We start from the raw sequence: 22086 nt of genomic DNA, 5'->3' as shown, positions 1-22086 counted from the left end.
ATGTAGCATATTTTGCAAGATCATTAATCCTTTAGAGGAGGTTTGACCTAACTCCACATAAATTGTATTTTGAGTAAAATGCACTGGGGTCCTTAAACTAATTGACCTGTTCTGTTTAGGTCCATGAACTTCGAAAATGCATTTATAGGTCCACAATCTATTCAAGTGTGTCACTTGAGGTCCAAAACACATATGACCAGTGTTGACCGCCTATGTGGACCGCCACGTCCGATCCACGTGGCTGCTGGCCGCCACGCGTGCTCCGCCCTCCCCCTCTCTCTCTCTTTCTCTCTCTCCCTTTCTCTCTCTCCCTGTTCTCTCGCGCCGGCCCCAACTGCTCCGCGTTGCGCCGGCCCCGCTCGCCTGCCCCGGCCGGTCGCCGCACCCTGGCCGCGAGCCTGCCATCTGCACGCTATCGGTCGACGTGGCGCCCCGCGTCGGCCTCCGTGCCCCGCGCCTAGGCTCGGCTCGCTCGCCGCGCTCCGCCGCCGCCCCGCCACGCTCCACCGCCACAGGGGAGGAGAAGCATGGGAGGGAAGCACGTCCGCCGCGGCTGCTCTGCCTTGCCTTGCCTCGCCACGGCCGCCCAACCTCGCCAGCGGGGGATGCAGGGGACAGGGCGACGCAGCTCGGCGATGGAGGGAGCAGGGGAAGCCGGCGGTGAGAAGGCAGCGGGTGGCGGTGACCTCCAGGGGCGCCCGCGAGGAGGAGGGCCGCGCCGCCGCGCGCAGGCAGGCCGCGCCACATGCAGGGGAGGGAGGAGGGGCAGCCACAGCCGCAGATCCACGAGGACCCGTGGCCGCCGCGAGGACCCGCCGGGCAGGGGAGGGCCGGGTGACAGGGCCGGCTCCGCCGCCTGGGGGCACGGGCCAGCGCCGGCCCGCGCGCGGCGCCACTGCCGCCGTCGATGAGAGGAGCCGTGGCCGAACTCGAGGGGGGCCGCCGCCTGCGAGGACGAGGATGTCGGAGCTCCCCGCTGCGGCTGACTGAGCGCCGTCCTGGCCCGCTCCGCCGCTCCGACCTGCCGCGTGTCAGCCCGCCGCCACCGAAGCACGCCGGCCGGAGAGGGGGAGCCGGATCCGACAGCGCACCGATCCGCCATGGCCGGCCGAGCTCCGCCGCGTGCAGATCTGCCATGGCCTTGCTTGCCCGCCGCAGCTCCGCGCCGGCGATGTAGAGGAGGACGTGGTCGCCAGGGCGTCGGGCAGGAGGGCCCCTCTGCCGCCAGCCACGCCTCGCCGGGGCTCCGGCCCCTCCGTCGCGGCTCGCCTCGCCGGCGGCACAGGGGGGAGAGAGGGGGCGGCGCCGGCTAGAAATGGGAGGCGGAGGCGCGGTGCAGGGGGAGAACGGGGAGAGAGAGAAAGATAGAGAGAGAAAGAGAGAGAGGGGGGAGGGCGGAGCACGCGTGGCGGCCAGCAGCCACGTGGATCGAACGTGGCGGTCCACGTAGGCGGTCAACACTGGTCATATGTGTTTTGGACCTCAAGTGACACACTTGAATAGATTGTGGACCTATAAATGCATTTTCGAAGTTCATGGACCTAAACAGAACAGGCCAACTAGTTTAAGGACCCCCAGTGCATTTTACTCTTGTATTTTCTACTCACAATCTAGATTCTGGAGTTAACCATTGAAGTTGATCTCTTTGTGTGGAAGAATCTGTGCCACCCTTTGAATGGTGTTTCCTATTCGAAAATCAGTCTAAAAAGATCCCTATACATATCCCTCAAAGATAGCCTACAAAACCGCTTTCGGAGCAATGGCGGTCCTCACCACAAACACGCATCTTAATCACCAGCTAATCACCACAAGCTCACACGGGCCTACAAGGCATAGCAAGACAAATGTAGAACAGTTTCACCATGGACGCATGCAAATCTTCGGTGGGCCCATGCGACCGCACGCACACGGCACAGACACATGATTGCATGCGCTCACTAGTCACCTTGTCTAATCCACTGTCTCGCTCACCAATCCTCACCTTATTAGCTCATCTGCGTGCTAATCCACTCCGGTTAGATTCCACAGGAGAGTAGTGTACGTGTATCCATACGGCAAGGCCCCCACGTTTCAGTGAAACACTGCACACGCTGAGCCAGTCCTATTGCGACACGTGTCCCACGGCGCAAAGTCAAAAACTTGGCGCCAATGTGTAACGGCTGCAGCCAAACGGCAGTTAGGCAGGATGCCTCCTCTTCCCCTCCTTTAAAATCCCCAGCGGTGTAGCAAACGTAGCTATCATCCAGCATTTGCTCTCCTCCGATGTCTTGAGCTCTCTCCAACGCCGCATGCTTCCATGGGGGCTGCGCTTGCGCCGATCTCCGCCGCCGTCCTCACCTTTCTTCTCCTCTTCCTCCCCCACGGTCCGAGCCCAACTGTTTTAGCTGGCGGGTCGGATGATCGCTCTGCACTTCTGTCCTTTAAGTCTAGTGTGTCTAGTGATCCCAATGGAGCGCTAGCTAGCTGGGTTTCACCCAATGTGTGCAATTGGACCGGCGTTTCTTGCAACATGGCGGCGAGGCGCGTCGTGAAGCTGATCCTAAGAGACCAAAAGCTCTCCGGTGAGGTCTCTCCGGCACTCGGCAACCTCTCCCACCTCAACATACTCAACCTCTCAGGAAACCTCTTCACCGGGAGAGTTCCTTCGGAGTTGGGGAACCTCTTTCACCTCACTTTGCTAGACATGTCGGCCAATTCATTTTCCGGTGAAGTCCCTCCGGAGCTCGGAAACCTCTCTAGCCTCAATTACTTCGACCTCTCCGGAAACTCGTTTACCGGACGAGTGCCGCCGGAGCTCGGGAACCTCTCCAAGCTGAAGCAATTGAGCACTGGGGGCAACAGTTTGGAGGGCCCGATTCCGGTTGAGCTCACACGCATTCCGAACCTCATCTACCTCAACCTTGGTGAAAACAACTTGTCCGGGCCCATCCCGGAGGCCATCTTTTGCAACTTCACCCACTTGCAGTACATTGATCTCTCCTCCAATTTCCTTGCCGGCAAGATCCCCATCCGGGGGCATTGCCCACTCCCTGACCTGATGTTCTTGGTCTTGTGGTCGAACAACCTCGTCGGCGGCGTCCCGCCGTCGATATCCAACTCGACGAAGCTCAAATGGCTGCTGCTGGAGAACAACTTCCTCGCCGGCGAGCTGCCGTCCGGCATGTTCAGCAACATGAGGGGCTTGGAGCTCCTGTACCTCTCCTACAACTACCTGACGAGTCCGGAGAACAACACCAACCTTGAGCCTTTCTTCGCCTCCCTGACAAACTGCACCAGCCTGAAAGAGCTTGGCGTCTCCTGGAACGAGATCGCTGGCACGATGCCGCCGCTCGTCGGCCGCCTCTCCCCCGGCCTCAAGCAGCTCCACCTGGAGTACAACAAGATCTTCGGCCCGATCCCGGCGAACCTCACTGACCTCGCGAACCTCACCACGCTGAACCTGTCCCACAACCTCCTCAACGGCTCGATTCCACCGGGCATCGCCGCATTGCAGCGGCTCGAGCGGCTGTACCTCTCTAACAACCTGCTCTCCGGCGAGATCCCGCCGCCGCTGGGCACGATCCCACGGCTGGGGCTCATAGACCTCTCGCACAACCGGCTCGCCGGCGCCATCCCGGCCACGCTCTCCAACCTCACGCAGCTGCGCATCCTCGTGCTGCGTCACAACCGCCTCTCCGGCGCCATCCCTCCGAGCCTTGCCCAGTGCGTGAACCTGCAGAACTTTGATCTCTCTCAGAACGCGTTGCAGGGGAGGATCCCGGCGGACCTGTCCGGACTCAGTGGCTTGCTCTACCTGAACCTCTCGGGCAACCAGCTGGAAGGGCCGATCCCGGCGACCATCAGCAAGATGGTGATGCTGCAGGTGCTCAACCTGTCGTCGAACAGGTTGTCCGGCACGATCCCGCAGCAGCTCGGCAGCTGCGTCGCTCTCGAGTACTTGAATGTCTCCGGCAACGCGCTGGACGGCGGCCTCCCGGACACCATCGGCGCCCTGCCGTTCCTGCAGGTGCTTGACGTGTCGTACAATGGCCTGACGGGCGCGCTGCCGGTGTCGTTGGCGACGGCGGCGTCGCTGCAGCGTGTCAACTTCTCCTACAACGGCTTCTCCGGGGAGGTGCCGGGCACCGGGGCCTTCGCGAGCTTCCCGGCGGACGCGTTCCTCGGCGACGCTGGCCTCTGCGGGCCCGTCGCCAGCTTGGCGCGGTGCGGCGGCGCGAGGCGCCGCGCGGTTCGTGACCGGCGCGTGGTGGTGCCCGTGGTGATCACGGTCGCCGCGTTCGCGTCGGCCATCCTAGGTGTCGTCGCGTGCCGCGCGGCGGCGAGAGCGGAGGTGCGGCGAGACTCGCGCCGCTCGATGCTGCTGGCCGACGCCGCCGACGAGGCGGCGGACAGGGACTACCCGAGGGTGTCGCACCGGGAGCTCGCCGAGGCGACGCGCGGCTTCGATCAGGCGAGCCTCATCGGCGCGGGGCGGTTCGGGCGCGTCTACGAGGGCACGCTCCGCGACGGCACGCGCGTCGCCGTCAAGGTGCTCGACCCGAAGAGCGGCGGCGAGGTCTCCCGGAGCTTCAAGCGGGAGTGCCAGGTGCTGCGGCGGACGCGCCACCGTAACCTGGTGCGCGTGGTCACCGCGTGCAGCCAGCCGGACTTCCACGCGCTCGTGCTCCCGCTGATGCGCAACGGTAGCCTCGAGAGCCGCCTGTACCCGGCCGACGGCGGGCCGTGGCGCGGCCTCGACCTCGCGCAGCTGGTCTCCATCGCCGGCGACGTCGCCGAGGGGCTCGCCTACCTGCACCATTACGCGCCGGTCCGCGTCGTGCACTGCGACCTGAAGCCGAGCAACGTCCTCCTCGACGACGACATGACGGCCGTCGTGGCCGACTTTGGCATCGCCCAGCTGGTCAAGGACGCCGGTGACGACAGTAACGTCGGCGGCAACACCGGCTCCGATGATCCGTGCAACTCCATCACCGGATTGTTACAAGGCTCAGTCGGCTACATTGCACCTGGTATAATACAACCTCTGCATACACTTAACCAAATTCATTAATCGAAACCATGTCACGTTTAATTTGCTGAACATTTTGCTTGTGTTCTGTTCTTGGATGGTTCAGAGTACGGACTGGGAGGCCACCCATCGACGCAGGGCGACGTGTACAGCTTCGGCGTGATGCTTCTCGAGCTGATCACCGGGAAGAGGCCGACCGATGTGATCTTCCAGGAGGGGCTCACGCTGCACGATTGGGTGAAGCGGCACTACCCGCACGACGTCGGCGAGGTCGTCTGGCAGTCGTGGCTGACGGACGCGGCGACGGCGGTGGCGGACGAGAGGCTCTGGAACGATGTCATGGTCGAGCTGATCGACCTCGGGCTCGAGTGCACGCAGCACTCGCCGTCGGCGCGGCCGACCATGGTGGAGGTGTGCCACGGGATCACCCTCCTCAAGGAAGACCTCGCCAAGCACCTGGGCACGGCGGGCACGGCGGCGAGGAGGACGGCGTCGATAACGAGGACGGCTAGCGAGCAGTCGTACTCCACCACGGATTCGTCTTTCTGATGTTCAATTATGAAGAAAAAAAAAGTTCAGGATTCAGGAACATGCTGCAGGCACTGGGCACTTTGGCACTTGTATATGTAGGCATGTTAGCTTCCTTGTGAGAAATCTGATGTTTAGCGAGCGATCGTTCTGGTAAAGGGGTGGTAAAGGATTTTAAAATTTAACCTATATAATTTAAGAGTAGGGGCTCCAATCCTATACGATTTTGAGCTAAAAATATATAAACGTCAAATTGGATTGTGCACAGGCTTGATACAAAAACCAAAAGGGCATGGCACCCATACAGCAGGTGCGGCACACAATTACAGCTTCTACAACACCGATAGATGGCCCGGGCCCCGGGCCCTCCCATCTTACACTATTTTGCTTAGAAATTCAAGTAGCGAATTATCAGTCTACTAATGTTTCTTGGAGTTTATGTGGTCAATGACCTTCCGATCGGTTGCCCTGCACTTCCTCCACGTACCGTCCCTAAGGCAAGCGATCTCGTGCGCCACGTCGTCCATGGCGGGCCTCATCGACGGCGCAAGCTGCGAGCACGCAACGCCGAGCTCGAGCAGCTCCATGACGATGACGACCTCCATCTCGCGCCCCGGCGGGCCAACCGACGGCGGATCACGCGGCGGCGGCGAGTGCTCGGCGACGGCGTCCAGGTCGCGCTGCAGGCGGCGGTTCCTCGCCCACTCGTGCAGGCCGTGCCCCTCCTCGGCGATCACGTCCCTCGGCCTCTTCCCGGAGATCATCTCCAGGAGCATCACCCCGAAGCTGTACACGTCGCCTTGCGTCGAAGGGCGGCCTCCCAAGCCGTACTCTGCATCAGAAGTTAAGGGCAACCTTAGACAGGAAGTGATCAGAGTATCAGACGATAGAGATAGAAGATGCGCTGTTGCTTACGGACCGGGTGCGATGTAGCCAACGGAGCCTTGCAGCAGCCGAGTGATGGAGCTGCATCCGGACGCTGACGCCTCGCCCATCTCCGGATCATCCCTCGCGTCCGTGGACATCAGCTTCGAGATGCCGAAGTCGGAGACGACGGCGGTCATGTCGGCGTCGAGGAGGACGTTGCTCGGCTTGAGGTCGCAGTGCACGACCTTGACGGGGGCGTGGTGGTGCAGGTACGCCACGCCCTCAGCGACGTCGCTGGCGACGCTGAGGAGCAGGTCCAGGTCCAGCCGGCGCGGCCCCTCCGGCTTGCCGCCGCCGCTGGCAGGCCCGTGGACGAGGCCATCGAGGCTGCCGTTCGGCATGAACGGGAGCACGACGGCCTTGAAGTCCGGCGTGCTGCACGCGGTGATCACGCAGATGAGGTTCCGGTGCCGGATGCTCCTGAGCACCCGGCACTCCCTCTCGAAGCTGCCGGCGATCACCTCGCTGCTGCCGACCTGGTCCTGGTGCAGGACTTTGACGGCGATCACCGTCCCGCCATGGAGGACACCCCTGTAGACATGTCCGTATCCTCCTTTCCCAATCAAATTCACTTCCGAAAAGCCATCCATCGCATCGACAAGCTCACGATATGAGATCCTTGGATGCTCACCTTCTCTTTTGCCCACGGCATTGACCGGTCCTGTCGGGAAACGTGATAGTTGAGTGGATGGGGCCGTCAACCTCTAATGAGTCTTCATTAGATCGTGATCAACAATGCACACCATGGCCAATAAACCGGCAGCAATGGCGAATACGACGACAATGATGGCTATGTACAGGAGGTGGCCATGTTTTCCACTGCACGACGCCATGCCGAGAATAGACCCACAGAGGTAAGGATTGCCGAGAAATGAGTCACCAGTGAGGTTTGCAAATGCCCTTTCGCTGGACACCTCGCCGGTGAAGTTGTTGTATGAGAAGTTAGCAAACCAGAGCATTGGTGATGCCAGTAAAGACTGAGGAATCACACCAGTAAGCCTATTGAAAGAAACATCAAGGACATGGAGGCTGCTTGGCAAAGCGCCAATGGAAGAAGGAAGGGTGCCTTGCAGAAAATTTCTGGAGAGATTGACATACTCAACCCCGGCACAACCCTTGATCTGCACAGGTATTGCCGCGGGGAGCTTGTTCATTGATAAGTCAAGAGCCTGGATCTTGTCCATATTGCCAAGTTCCAATGGTAGAGGCCCCTCTAGGAGATTGTTAGAGAGGTTAAGATAGATTTGGAGGCTACTAAGCCCAGCTACACCGGTAGGAATTTGACCTGTAAGTTTGTTATAAGAAAGGTCCAAGATCATGTTGCAGCTAAGACCAGGTGGTATGGAACCCGAGAGCTGGTTATGATCAAGAACAAGGTACCCCAACTTAGTGAGGTTGGACAAGGTCTCTGGTATAGCGCCTTGAAGACCATTATCAGATATGTGGATGATATTTAAGTGTTGAGCTAATCCGATGGATTTGGGTATTTCACCGTTGATCTGATTATTTGCTAGGACTAGCCGTGTAAGCCAACGTGATTGGAATATCTCTGAGGGGATCGGGCCCTCCAACATATTGTATTCTAGGCATAAATCTGTCAGCAAGGGAAGATTTCCGATGGCGTGAGGAATCGTACCAGTGATTTTGTTGTCATACAAGTAGATCTTGGAGAGATTGGTTGATAAATTGCCGATCATCGGCGGGATCTTGCCTCCAATGTTGTTTGAGTCCACTCCAAGCTCTTTTAAGCTGGTGCAGTTCACTAGGGGAGCAAGGAAAGGCTCAAGGTTAGTGTTCCCACCATCACTTGAGAAATTGTTGTTGGATAGATAGAGGTACTTGAGGGATGGCATGGTGCTGAACATTTGGGATGGCAGCTCACCACCAAGGAAATTGCTCTGCAAAAGCACCCAGTCAAGGCTCGTAAAATTCGAAATTGATGAGGGGATAGTGCCAACAAGCCTGTTTTCATAGAGGATGATCTCCTTTAGGTACGGAAGCCGACAATGTGCAGAGAAAGGGATCTCACCGGTGAGGGAGTTGGTTCTCAGGTTGATGTGGGTTAAGGAGGAGCAGTTACAGACAACAGCCTCCGGGATGCTACCAGTGAGGTTGTTGCCATATATAGAGAGGTAGGTTATGCTTTTCAGAAGACCTAGTGCTTCTGGGATCAGCCCGTTGAGTAAGTTTATACTAAGGTTCAGTTCCTTGAGCTGGGACAACACGCCAAGCTATGGTGGGATGCTGCCAGAGAGTTGGTTGCTATGGAGGTCTAGCCTCCTGAGGGTGGAGAGGTTGCCGATAGCTGGGGAGATGATGCCAGTGAGGTTAGAGTTAGAAAGGAGAAGGTAAATTACACGCCCTCTTGAGTCGCATGTAACACCAGTCCAATTGCACATTTTAGAGGAGCCCCAGTCAGAGAGGTTTCCCCAGACACAAGACTTGAAGAAGAGCAATGCGGTGTGATCGCTGGCTTGCGAATCCACTGCAGAAGCATGGTTGAAGCATACAACTGCAATGGCGATGGTGATTAGGGTAAGGAATCTAGGCATTGTGGGGATTACAAGGAGGTTTGGAGAGCTGATACCAGCCATTAGCATCTTTGCCATGGATAGCAGAAGACAGCTCCCTTAACTTGTAGGGGTGATGACTGATGAAAAGCTATGCTATGAGTGGATGGTGGTTTAAATAGGGGATGAAAGGGAGGATAAGCAGGGGGCAGTGGGTCTTGACAGGCGTTGACTGAAGGGCCAATGCTTTTTTTGCCGCCAATTTTTGACTATGGCCGTGGTAGAAATGGTAAAGTGATGCTGAACTGTCATGGTGATTGGTGAACACTGCAAAAACCTGATATCATGGCCTACTACTGGTAAGATCCCGTTGACACTATCCAGACTTATTTTCTATCCTGGCCACTAACTAGAGACAGGCACATTATACATGTTAGGGCCGGGACTTGGAAAGAACAATTCCACCATTCCACACAGGATCTTCACTATGTAGTAGAGATCTCCACTGGGTATTACCCGTAGGAAGTGTTTGGATACGAACTTGTATTTTACATGGAACATATATTTCTTTGTTCAGATGCAAAAACTCAACTTTCTGATGAAATACACTCAAATCTAAACAAACCTTTGCAGTTACTTGATCAATAGAAGGATCATGATTTATCGAAGGGCACAATCCCCACATTCATGCTAACACCATCGAGTAACTCAGCGAAAGCATCACCCCGGTGTGGGTGAGATCATGATGGAGGGCCCTATCAAATCCCCGTGGAGATTAAATCGTGGATTAGGCCAGATGATGGTCAAACACCCACTAATTAACAGAGGGGAATCACATTGGGTGTTGCTCACTGGCTAAACCCAGCGTGCAGCATGGTGACATAAACTAGCAATGCCACTCGCACGCGCTCAGGCAGCACCAGACGACTGCATCAGGATGCGGTACAGGCACATCATAAGGCAACTGCACGAAGCTAAAGGTAAATCAAAGGATTCAGGGTGCTCCCAGCCAGAGGCACCCCATGTAAGCTACTAATCCTTTAGGCATGGACAGATGAACTATAGGTTTGATAGTCTATAGACTAATATAGTCTCATGTTAGACTAATATAGTCTCATGTTACATCTATATATGCACGTGTAGGTAATGAGTGAGTTATTTTACAAAAAAGAATTACATTACGAAAAAGATATAAGCACATGAAACTCTAACTTTAAGACAAGGCCTATGTACATATACTCAACTGAAAGACTCGGAAGTACTTATGCCGCAATGAGTTTCTGGATGTCCTTCTGCAATCAAAAAAAAAATCATAGCAGGAGACTGTGAGCAACATGGAATGGCAGAGTAATGTAAGCAGAAAACTGCAGGAGGACGGAAGAAAAGGTTTCGGTTATTTTTTAAGCAAGTGGCCTAAGAAAAGAATAACCATGAGAGGACTAGCGAACGTGCAAACTGATGAAATACAAAGTGGGCATTTTTAAATTGAAACTGATGGAAAGATTTCAAAGGCAATGAGTGTGCGTGTAGCAAAGCTGTCTTAATGCACCGAAATGTGATAAAAAGAACAAGTTGAAAGCAAAACAGCTGACTCAAATCAATGGTAAGATAAAATGGAACTAGAGCCGATGGGATCTGGCTTTCCACTTCAAAATGAGAGCACAAAACACGATTGAAGTCGAAAATTGATCCATTACTGCAACTTGAGAATATTTTATACCAAAGCCTTATGGTTCTTTTTGACAAAGCAAGCTCCAGATTGTCAGTTAAGTCTCCACTCCAGTGAACCTAAAGTTCTTAATCAAATAATCCTAAGGCCAGCAATGCGAAAATCAATGTTGGCAAGCTCAGGGCTGCTTGCATATGACTGATTCGTGCTGTCATGAGCAACTGCCATTGACGAATTATTTTCCTAGGTCCATGCTCCCTGTCAGCACTGCAATGTGCTACTATGTGACCTACTAGAGCCATTTAGAAGCTCCATATTAGAGCCCTCTTTTCTAGGACCAAGGAGTTAAGTATGGGCGTGCCCCTCCTGTTCTCTTCCAAAAAAAAAAAACTGAATCTCAGTATGACAAGGTTAATTAGTTTCAGGTGGGTTTCCCAAGCACCATTCACCTATTATCAAGTACTTTATGTGCTAAAGGTGTAACTTCCACCGAAAGATTAGCATAAAAGACAAAAAAGGCAGAAGTCAAAACATTTCAGTAAGAACATAAAAAATTTCACTCCATGAGATGGTCACTAGGTTAACTTTGTGAGGAAAACATGATCAATAACACTCCACAAATTGGTTGCCTAGGTCACTGTCCCTAAACAATATACACATGAATACCCATCTATTATTTGGGTCCACAAGTTTTTTTTCTAAGTTCAATTTCAAATCTAGCATGTAAAAAATCAGCTAAATGTATTAATCAAGGTCAAATTGATGTAATTCTTACTTTTATTGATTCTTACAAATGTTTACTTGGTACTTGATACTATGATGCATCCCCTTGCACTCATGTCTTTCAGTATGTTCGAAATGCAAGTATGCAACTGAGTCTTTTTGGTGCATTCATGTTCATCGTGTGGTGATCAGATGGCAAGGGGAAAACTGCAATGATATGGTACTGACGTCTAAAAGTATGTGGTACATGCTTGTGCTTTCTAAAGTGTTGACACATGGCATGTTCACATATTCACTACTTAATAGGGAAAGAAACAATTGATAACACTATATAGGCATATTTAGATAAGTGCCCATCAACCCTTATGGCCATATGGAAAAAGAAAATGTTAACTTTGAGTAACACAAGTTTGAAAACCAGTTGAATATAAAAAGAGTATGTTGGGAAGATTACAGATGTAATTCACACACCTCAATCTGGAACGGTGAAGTTGTAGGTGGATATCTCTCTACAACTTTGCCATTCTTGTCCACTAAGAACTTCTCAAAATTCCACTTGACTAGATCGCCCAAAAATCCTCCAGCACTGGACTTCAGAAATTTATAGATGGGGGCTGTATTAGGTCCATTGACATCAACCTACATTATAGAGACAAGAGAAAAATATCCATCATGCATTGACTTTTTATTGTAAATTCCACCAGTATTAGGTGGAATAAACTATGGAACATACTACTGAGCACAGTGCATTTACCATACCTTGTCAAAAATAGGAAATTCAGCTTTAAATCTTGTACAGGCAAACTGCTTTATTTGAGAATTCGATCCAGGTTCTTGTGCACCAAATTGATTGCAAGGAAATGCAAGAATTTCAAACCCTATGTATCAAATAAAGTAATAAAAAAATTAGGATGTCCGGTCTACTATTGATCTGTGAAGTCAAGGTTCAGGGTTAACATCAACAGTTCCTTTTCATGCATTTGAGAGGAGAATGGACATTATAAATTGAGTTATATGAACTAAATGTTGAGTAGGGGAGGACCCCCTTCACAATGACACATTCCGAAGTGTTGTGGGCAGATATATTAAGCAGGAACTGCTGACTTATGAACTTAAGAAATACCATGAAAAGCTATAGAAACAGTAACCTCCTAGACATATGCTCATTCCACAACAAATCAGGGCAATCAGCAAATGCATTGAGATGATCCATTAGGAGAAGAGTACTGAATATATGTGATAAACAAAAGGTCTCAATAATTGAAAGATAACATAAATTGGCATAAATAAAGAAACATCAAAATATGTTTTGAGTTAACCTGCTGTGTTTATTTTGTGATTTCTATAATATAGTTAGGATAAAAATACTATTGAAAAGGTACAATGACTTAAATATAATTTATAGTGGGCAGTGTCTCTTTAAATTGGGGAAAAACTAGATTTCCTGACTAATAAATATGCAAGGTAATGTAAAATATAGTACCTTGAGTCTTGTACTTCTCATAGATATGAGATAATTCAGTGTAGTTTGCTGTTGTCAACCCACTAAGATTCACAGATGAATGCCAAGTTAAATGCCAAAAGTACTAAATACATTATCATACTATGTGGTTAGTGAATGATTTTGCAATGAAATTACCATTGAGAAGCAACGTTAACAATCAGCAACACCTTATTTTTGAACTTCTTAAGAGGAACATCTTTTCCATCAATGTCCTGATCAATGAAGAATTATTTCAGGTATAAGATATCAAATCATATGCATACATATTTGATCTTCTTAAGGCACAATCATTCCTTCATGTCTCTGTATGTACGATGGCGACAAATTAAAACAAGTCGAAGGAAAGCACCAGGTAAACATAAAAATTCACAAACATCATGTTTGTCCACTAAAAAAATGGTATCCCAAACAATTTCTCATAATACACCTTTTATTTTACTTGCTTCCTCCGTGTTCCTGGCTTAACATGTACTGCATGTGCAATTTTGATTTTTCTGCAACTAATCACCCTGATACTTTTTGCCATTCAAATGTGCATAGCTGGTTGACTGATCCAACAAGTGGACGATGACAAGAATTTATTGCATCCTAAGAATAATGTTTAAAGCTTAGTTTCTGAATTGGTAAATCTGTCCCTCATACTGATAGCTAATGCAGTCATACCCTTTTGATTTCGAAAACAAGGCTTCAATAGCATTCACGCGACGGCTGATTCAGCCAGTTTCAAACATAACCAACAGCACCAGAAAACACTCAATACACAATGAATCTATGGTTGCAACTCCCACACCTACCTCCAACAACAATACTCCAATACCTAAAGTACTGATACTGCAACGAGAAACAAAACAAAAACCGTCCAAAATTCTGACGGATTCCACGCGTCTCTTCATTACCCCCGCTGAAACGATTACACAGGCCTGCCGCACGTCACACGTAACGTATCCACTAGTACAGCATACTAAGCTATCGCCTTAATTGCGGGGCCATGGCGACTCTGGCGAGCAAAAATCGCAACGGAAGAAACCGGGTCACCTTAACGGTGTAGTCGTAGATGCTCTTCTCGGTGGCGGCGGTGGCGTAGGCGACCCCGGGCGCCCGCCTGCGCGCCGTCCGCGGCGCCGCGACGGAGGCCCCAGCCCAGCCCGTCGGGTGCCGCGGGAGCCGCACGAAGGAGGCCGCCGCTCCGGCGGCGGCGGCGGCCGAGGGGAGCCGCGAGGCGCCGGCGGGGAGGAGGCTAGTGAACGCGGCGGTTGCCGTGGCGGGAGCCATGGCGTGGCGAGCGCAGAGAGAGATGGGGAAGTGGAAGCGCCGGAGCGGAGCGGGTGGTGTGCTGGCGAATAAAGGCTGCGGCCTGCGGGGGTGGTGGTGAGGGGGTTGGTGGTGGTGCTGGCGGAGGCGGATTGGCTTGCGGCGATTCTGGTTAAGGACGAGCTACGCGGCAAACTTTTGTGCATACGCCCTTCACTTATTCCGAATTCCTTATGGTTCAAAATACACGGGAATTCTGTTCGGTTGGATTTTTTAAAAAAAGAAATAGCTAACAATCTGTAAAAAAATTACATAAATTGGAGATTATATTACTTTCCTTTGAAATCTCATACTTCTCAGAAATTGTTGGCGAAGATCTTACCTTGTATACCGTGTCAAGTTGGAATGGGTGGTTGGAATGTTGGATCGATCCAAGGCAATCTGCATGCCAGCCTATCTCCAGAAAGGAATACAGGATAGAGCAAGGGGGCGGATGGAAATAACCATCTCCGGGTCCGGGCAGTGAAGTGGTGATAGCCTCGTGGACACGTGAAATGTTCGTACGCCGGACGGGCGTTGGTCTTTTTCAACGCGGGAGTGGCGAGAGCGCTGGAAGCTTGGACCACGCAGTTGCCAGAATCTTTATCCGCCTCGCGGCAGCGTACGGTGGCGCACGCTCACGGTCACGGCCGTGGATGGAACGGAAGCAGGTGGCGAGTTGGTGGTGCCGGTCGGTTCGCTGCGTCTCTGGCTGATCCATGGGAATGGAAGTTTTCTACAAGTAGTCGCCATCGTATAATCTGATTTTTGTTTCCCATTCCCATTTCTTCATGTGCGGCCTCTTTTTTTTTAAGACGAAGGTGCGGCCTCCTCGTCGGCTCGTCCAGAGAAAATGGCCAGTGGTGTACAGAGGTTGGGCTAGTGCCTAGTGGGCTGGATAGATAAGAACCAACCGTGGGCAATCGGCAAGTTGGTAGTGTTATCCAGGCCCACAAATTTAGCCGCAACAACCTCCTCAATGTAACCCAGCCAGCCCACAGCCCACATGTCTGGCCTGTTCGAACGCAAATACAAAGAGCCGCTCGGGCGAGTAGAAGTCAAACTATCACACACAGCCAAATAACTATATTTTTTTGTTTTGAAAAAAAAATTATTTTGTTCCTGAATAATTTTTCTGTATTGCTGAAACAATTAAAGAATTATTCCGAATTTTTTTTATTCTAAGTCGATTTGTTAGGCTAGTTTAAGCTCAAAATATAAAATCTGGTGTCAAACATAAAACATGATGTGATAGGTCTGCTCGCCCTGTTCGAATTTCGAAGGGAGAGCTACGCGGCAACGCCGCTGAGTTCCCCCTAAAAAAAAAAAGCTACGCCGCGGAGCTGTTCTCCAGTACTCATCCGGACCGTCCATCTCGCGTCCGACGGCTGTGTTGTGTCTCGTCCGTTCAAACCACTAGGTAAGCTACGCTACTCTGCCGTCCGCGCCTCGCCGCCGCGCCGCACCGCACGACAGGGCAGCGAGCCAGCGACATGCCCCCTCCCCGCCTCGTCCTCCCCACGCCCGCCGGCGACCCCGGCGGCGCGCTCCGGCGCTCGTACCTCCGCCTCGTCGCGCTCTCCTCCTCGCCCCGCCACCTCGACCAGCTCCTCGCCGTCTCGCTCGCCTCGGGCCACTACGCGCTCGACCCGGCCCCGGCCACCGCGCTGCTCCTCCGCTACGCCTCGCTCCGCGCGCCCCACGCCCACCTGCTCCGCCTCTTCCGCGCATTCCCCCGCCCCGACCGGTTCCTCCGCAACGCGCTCCTCCGCTCCCTCCCGTCCCTCCGCCCGCACCTCCTCTTCCCGTGCCCGGACTCCTTCTCTTTCGCCTTCGCCGCCACGTCGCTCGCATCTTCTTGCTCCTCCCGCGGCGAAGACGCCGCGGCTGCGCGCGCTCTTCACGCGCTCGCCGTCGCCGCGGGGTATGCGACGGACACGTTCGTGGCGTCGGCTCTGGCCAAGCTGTACTTCAAGCTGTCGAGAGGGGACGACGCACGCAAGGTGTTCGACGAGGTGCTGTCGCCAGACACTATCTTGTGGAACACGCTGCTGGCTGGTCTGCCTTGTTCGGAGGCCCTGGAGGCGTTCGTGCGGATGGTGGAGGCAGGGAGGGTGCAGCCTGACTCGACCACCCTCGCATCCGTCCTACGGGCGGCCGCCGAGGTGGCAAATATGGCAATGGGGAGGTGCGTCCATGGATATGGGGTGAAGTGCGGGTTGGCAGAGCATGAGCATGTTGTGACTGGGCTGATATCGTTGTACGCCAAGTGCGGGGATATGGGCTCCGCACGCTGTCTCTTTGATAGGATGAAAGACCCAGATTTGGTTGCCTACAATGCTTTGATTTCAGGCTACTCGGTCAACGGCATGGTTGAATCATCGACAGAGCTGTTCAAAGAATTGGCAGCCTCAGGCTGGAGGCCAAATTCAAGCACATTGGTGGCAGTGATTCCCGTGTACAGTCCATTTGGGCATGAGCTGCTTGCTCGGTGCTTGCATGGATTTGTTGTCAAGGCCAGGTTGGATGCAGATGCTCTGGTGTCGACAGCGCTGACCACTTTGTACTGTAGGTTAAACGATATGGAATCTGCACGGAGTATGTTTGATGCAATGTCAGAGAAGACCATGGAGTCATGGAATGCAATGATATCCGGGTATGCCCAGAATGGCTTGACGGAGATGGCAATTGAACTTTTCCAACAAATGCAGGCGCTTAATGTGCAGCCTAATCCCATCACCATTTCGAGCACTCTATCGGCCTGTGCGCAGCTTGGAGCTTTGTCTCTGGGAAAGTGGGTTCACGAGATCATTGCCAAGGAGAACCTTGAGCTCAATGTCTATGTCATGACAGCGCTCATTGACATGTATGCAAAATGTGGAAGCCTTGTTGAAGCTCGGAGCATCTTTGACAGAATGGATAACAAGAACGTGGTCTCCTGGAATGCGATAATATCTGGATATGGTCTCCATGGCCAAGGTGCTGAAGCTTTGAAGCTCTACAAGACCATGCTGAATGCAGACATTCTTCCGACAAGCTCCACCTTCCTTTCTGTCCTCTACGCATGCAGCCATGGAGGATTGGTTGACGAAGGGCGGACAGTTTTCCGTGTGATGACTAATGAGTACAGGATCACTCCAGGTATCGAGCATTGCACGTGTATGGTGGACCTCCTTGGCCGGGCAGGAAAGTTGAAGGAAGCTTTTGAACTCATCTCTGAATTCCCCAAGAGCGCCATTGGACCTGGCGTGTGGGGGGCGCTGCTTGGTGCTTGTATGGTACATAAAGATAGCGACCTTGCAAAACTTGCATCCCAGAAACTGTTCGAATTGGACCCAGAGAACGCAGGCTACTATGTGCTCCTCTCTAATCTGTACACATCCAAGAAGCGTTACTCCGAAGCAGCTGTAGTGAGGCAAGAGGCTAAGAGCAGGAAGCTGGTGAAAACACCAGGGTGTACTCTCATTGAGATAGGCGATAAACCGCATGTCTTTATAGCTGGTGACCGTGTGCATCCAGAGTCAGAAGCCATCTACTCATACTTGGAGAAATTAACTGCAAAGATGATTGAAGCCGGGTATCAACCTGTGACAGAGGCAGCATTGTATGATGTCGAGGATGAAGAGAAGGAGCACATGGTAAAGGTGCATAGCGAGAAGTTAGCCATTGCCTTTGGGCTCCTCAGTACAGAGCCAGGGACAGAGATCAGGATCATCAAGAACCTTAGGGTGTGCCTAGATTGCCATAATGCTACCAAGTTCATATCCAAAGTGACACAAAGGCTGATTGTTGTTAGGGATGCCTCGAGGTTTCACCATTTCAGAGACGGCGTTTGCTCCTGTGGTGATTACTGGTGATTTGCTTGAAGAAAAGGGTTCTCTAACAAATAGAAATAATTGAGATTCTTTTGAAATAATTGCCCTTAGAGTATCAAATTGTGCTAAAGGGTCTGGAGTTTGAACAGGGCATCGCTGATCTAGCTGGTGGAAGCCACTGTTCTGACCAATAACCAGTGCAATTGATTTCCATCTTTCCCAGGAAAGCTGATATTTGCTAACCCAAGCAACGATCTCACTAATTCAACAAAGTTATACTGAATAATTTTCAAAATATCAGTGCTCTTGCTGCCATGTTAAAAAAAATAGTGCTGAAACAAGAACACGTAGTATATTGAATCAATTGCCAATTGAACAACGATGTGAAGTATGTAGCTTTTGCGCAGGGGCAAAAGGAGCGCACATTGTACCCAGAACTGTCAGAAGCCAATAGGAAAACTTCATCACTTGTTTTTTCTGATATCAAAGTATTATTGCTTCACCATTTTCTACTGTAAAGTTAATTGGGGTTGGCTTTTATGCCTAAAATGTTGAAAGGTGTACAATATCTCAGCATTGGCTCTGTACTTTGTGCTCAATTTCATTCTGATTCTTCTACATCTTGACTTCAGTTAATGGATGCCATCTTCTATGTCTAAATATGGATACTTCATGCTGCAATCGGCCCGATAATTACATAAAGTAGTCAGACAAAAATCAGGTCATGCTGCGCAGTCTTAGAGCACTAATGCACCATCACCTGAAAGCAATATGAAAGCACAATCTCCTGATACCATATGAACAAAAGAAACATTTGAGTACTTTGTCGAGCAGACAAGAAAATTACATTGAACAATATGAGTAGCTCATGTGTTCCTACCTAATTACAGTGTGCCTAGCTGCTACAAGCCTACAACCTAGAAGCCATACACTATATAACCAGGACATTTTTGCGACCTTTGTTAGGTCAATAAATGTTCTTCGCGAGCTCAGATGTGCACAGCCTCCTTGCACATAGAGCATCAAAAACTTCTAAGTAGTGAGAACTTGGTACAGCCATTGGCCTTGTGAATTGTGATCGTGGCCAGCACCACATAGAGAGTTCAGCAGAGTCTAATTCACCAGGCCTTCAATATATAAACAATATTTCCAAGCAAAGACTGAAATGTTATTTTTCTCTTAATGAAAAACATGCTCAGACACATTTGTGAAAAAGACTGCAACGCTGTGGCAACTGGAAGGTCTTAGCATACCTCAACTGTTATATGCATCGTCTCAAGAGTACTGCTAAAAAAATGAGCCATCTGATCCCTGGAAGTTGAAAAAACTTTCCAGAAATTGTGTCACCGATCAATGTCTTAATACTCTGCTTCATTGATTGCTTTCACTTTTAACTGAAATAACATATCAGCACATTAAAATTTTCTGAACTTTCTGTTGCCACTGCTATATGATGTTAAGAGAAAACAATTCTAAGCAATCATTATAGGTGTTAATAAGCATAGAAAGAAGGTTACTGATGGCATTTCCTGTACTGAGTTCTGAAGGCATCTTTCAATCATCCATTTTCATGACCTATGGAGCTGCTCCCAGGTAACTTAACTAGTCCTTTTTCCTGCATCCATCTCCGGATAGCTAGAGATTTTTCCCACATCCCATATGAGGTATACAAGTTTGATATCAGCACATATAAATCTGGTCTTTCAGGATGAAGCATCATCATGCTCTTGATAGCTTCTTCTCCATACTGTAACCTTGAATGGAGCCTGCATCCATGGAGAAAAGCTCCCCAAACACTAATGTCTGCTTGCATTGGCATCTTATATATGAATTCCAATGCTTGCTCGAGATTTCCTGCACGGGCTAACACATCGACCATACAAGCATAATGTTTCATGGATGGTGTGATGTTGAAATGCTGTGCCATGCTATCAAAATACTTTTTCCCTGCAGTAACCATCCCAGTATGGCTGCAAGTGGATAGGATGCTTGTGAATGCTACATCGTTTGGGTGCACACCGTCTTTCAGCATTTCATTGAAAAGATAAATAGAACCAGCAGAATCGCCTTGCATTCCATAACCCCCGATCAAAGCACACCAAGTCACAGAATTACGGTAATTCATCTCATTGAACACACTACGAGCAGATGGGAGATCAGCACACTTGCTGTACAGGTTCAGTAGGGCAGTGTTGACATAAACATTGGAGAGAAATGCATGTTTAACAACATAACTGTGGAATGATTTACCGATAAGTAGGTGACCCAGACAAACAGAAGCTGACAGAGCATTCACCACTGAGGTTGCATCAGGTGAAATGCCCTGCAGCCTCATCTGTTTAAAAAGCATCAGAGCATCATTGCCCATGTTATTCTCAGCATAGCCTGCAATCATTGAATTCCATGCGACAACATCCTTGTTCAAAATTCTTCCAAATATGCTGTTGGCCTCTGAAACTTCTTGACACTTTGCATACATGTCAACTAAGGCATTCACCACCGCATCATAATCAGCCACACCAAACTTAACAACTATACCATGAATCGACCTTCCCAGTGACAGGTCACGTAACTGAGCAGAAGCTGAAAGAACAGTTGCGGCGGTAACTGAATTAGGAACAATGCCTGCAAACTTCTTGTCAAGGAACAGCTGTAATGCATCAAGAGGGTTCCCGTTCTGTGTGTACCCCACAATCATCGTGGTCCAAAGAACAATGTCAACATAGCTAAGCTCATCAAACACACGCCGAGCATCCTCTACCTCCCCACACTTAACATACATATCCAGCAAGGATGCACTGATGAAAGAGTTACAAATTAAGTCATGTTTGATCACTGACCCATGGATCCACCTCCCTTGGTGCAAACTATTGAGTGCGGAGCAAGCAGCAAGAACACTAGCCATCGTGTACTCACTCGGCTGCACACTTTCTCGCCTCATCTCGTTGAACAGAAACAGTCCATCTGCAGCAAAACCATTCTGGACGCACCCGCTTAGCATCGAGGTCCAGGACACCACATTCCGGTCGGGAATTCTCTCAAACACATTGTGGGCGCACTCCAAGTCCCCGGCTTTCACATACATGTCAATCAAGCTGTTCATCACGAAGCCGTCCGCGCCGCCGGCCTTGATGGCGTCGCAGTGCAGCCTCCTGCCGTACCCGTACTCCGCGGACCTGACGCAGGCCTTGAGCGCGAGCGACAGCACGAAGTCGCCCTGCGCCTCGGGGCAGGGGCGCCGCCGCCGCATGTCCTGGTGCAGCGCGACGGCGTCCGCGTGGTGCCCCGCGTCGACGAAGCACCGCAGCATGACCCCGTAGGAGTACGCGTCCGGGTGGGGGGTCCCGTCGAACACCATCCGCGCGGAGGCAAGGTCGCCCAACGCGGCGTAGCAGCTGAGCAGCTTGGTGCTCGCGCGGAGGCTGCCGAGGAGCAGGCCATGGGTGTGGTTGAGGAGGCGCGCGTGGAGGGCGCGCAGGGAGCGGAGGGTGCCGCATGATGGGAGGAGACGGAGGAGGTCGCCGGGAGACAGCGCGCGCGGCGCCAGGTTTTCGTCTTCTCGACGGAGGGCGCGCGCCGGCGAACGGGAGGCGGCGGAGACGAAACGGTGTTGGGTTGGGTTGCCTTTCTGTGTTTTGGCCCATCTGTTTGTTTAGCAGAGGAAAAAATCCCCCCCCCCCCCCCTCAATTTTGGGCAAAATTCGTTTTTCCTTCTAAATAACAAAACTGTCTGAACAGACTCCTTGAACTCCTGAAACCCAGGCATGTTACCTCCCTAAGCGGTTTGGAGCTGACGTGGCAGCGGTTTTTCTCTTTTTTCTTTTATATTTATTTTGACTAAAACTTGAAAAAATCATAATAAATCACAAAAATCGTAAAATAGTAAATACAATTTTGTTGAACTCAACGTGAGTAAATCTATCAAGTGAATATATTATATGGTATACTTTAGCATAATTTTTTTGTTGTAGCTTTAGATATATACTTTTTTGTAATTAATTTATAGCTACAGATTCCGTCGTCCAATTATGTTGAAATTTTTATGGCGGGCTAATCATTATATGATTGAGCTGTAGTAAAAAATTTATGGTTATTAGATCATGTATGGCTGA

At 51.0% G+C, this 22086-nt stretch overlaps 4 protein-coding genes across 6 annotated transcripts; 2 read left to right on the top strand and 2 right to left on the bottom strand.

The window, feature by feature from the left end:
* The first annotated feature begins 2255 nt into the window (after positions 1 to 2255).
* LOC120702847 (putative leucine-rich repeat receptor-like serine/threonine-protein kinase At2g24130) lies at positions 2256 to 5689 on the top strand. The gene is made up of 2 exons (XM_039986805.1): positions 2256 to 5009; positions 5115 to 5689. Exons 1-2 carry the CDS (start codon positions 2297 to 2299, stop codon positions 5555 to 5557), a joined length of 3156 nt encoding a protein of 1051 aa, XP_039842739.1. The 5' UTR covers positions 2256 to 2296; the 3' UTR covers positions 5558 to 5689.
* Positions 5690 to 5742: 53 nt separating this feature from the next.
* Positions 5743 to 14259, bottom strand: LOC120702848 (phospholipid hydroperoxide glutathione peroxidase 1, chloroplastic-like). 3 transcript variants are annotated; one of them, XM_039986808.1, is made up of 8 exons: positions 13905 to 14249; positions 12849 to 13081; positions 12125 to 12243; positions 11837 to 12004; positions 8100 to 10265; positions 6643 to 7124; positions 6456 to 6510; positions 5743 to 6368 (listed from the first exon to the last, which is right to left on the bottom strand). In XM_039986808.1, the coding sequence occupies exons 5-8, from the start codon at positions 8326 to 8328 to the stop codon at positions 5956 to 5958; spliced, it is 1179 nt and encodes a 392-aa protein (XP_039842742.1). In that variant the 5' UTR covers positions 8329 to 10265; positions 11837 to 12004; positions 12125 to 12243; positions 12849 to 13081; positions 13905 to 14249; the 3' UTR covers positions 5743 to 5955. The 3 variants fall into 3 exon arrangements, with proteins under 3 accessions (XP_039842742.1, XP_039842741.1, XP_039842743.1); XM_039986807.1 differs by having other exon boundaries at positions 6456 to 7124; positions 13905 to 14250; XM_039986809.1 differs by lacking the exons at positions 5743 to 6368; positions 6456 to 6510; positions 6643 to 7124 and having other exon boundaries at positions 10021 to 10265; positions 12849 to 12910; positions 13005 to 13081; positions 13905 to 14259.
* A 1346-nt stretch (positions 14260 to 15605) lies between these two features.
* LOC120702846 (pentatricopeptide repeat-containing protein At4g30700-like) lies at positions 15606 to 18573 on the top strand. Its single transcript, XM_039986804.1, has one exon. The coding sequence runs from the start codon at positions 15653 to 15655 to the stop codon at positions 18014 to 18016; it is 2364 nt and encodes a 787-aa protein (XP_039842738.1). The 5' UTR covers positions 15606 to 15652; the 3' UTR covers positions 18017 to 18573.
* Positions 18574 to 18735: 162 nt separating this feature from the next.
* Positions 18736 to 21740, bottom strand: LOC120701826 (pentatricopeptide repeat-containing protein At2g03380, mitochondrial). The gene is made up of 3 exons (XM_039985639.1): positions 21702 to 21740; positions 19492 to 21602; positions 18736 to 19368 (listed from the first exon to the last, which is right to left on the bottom strand). The coding sequence occupies exons 1-2, from the start codon at positions 21738 to 21740 to the stop codon at positions 19533 to 19535; spliced, it is 2109 nt and encodes a 702-aa protein (XP_039841573.1). The 3' UTR covers positions 18736 to 19368; positions 19492 to 19532.
* Positions 21741 to 22086: the final 346 nt, after the last annotated feature.

Source organism: Panicum virgatum, chromosome 4K, assembly GCF_016808335.1.
Source record: "Panicum virgatum strain AP13 chromosome 4K, P.virgatum_v5, whole genome shotgun sequence".
Taxonomy (NCBI): Eukaryota; Viridiplantae; Streptophyta; class Magnoliopsida; order Poales; family Poaceae; genus Panicum; species Panicum virgatum.
This window is presented reverse-complemented; position numbering and strand designations above follow the sequence as displayed.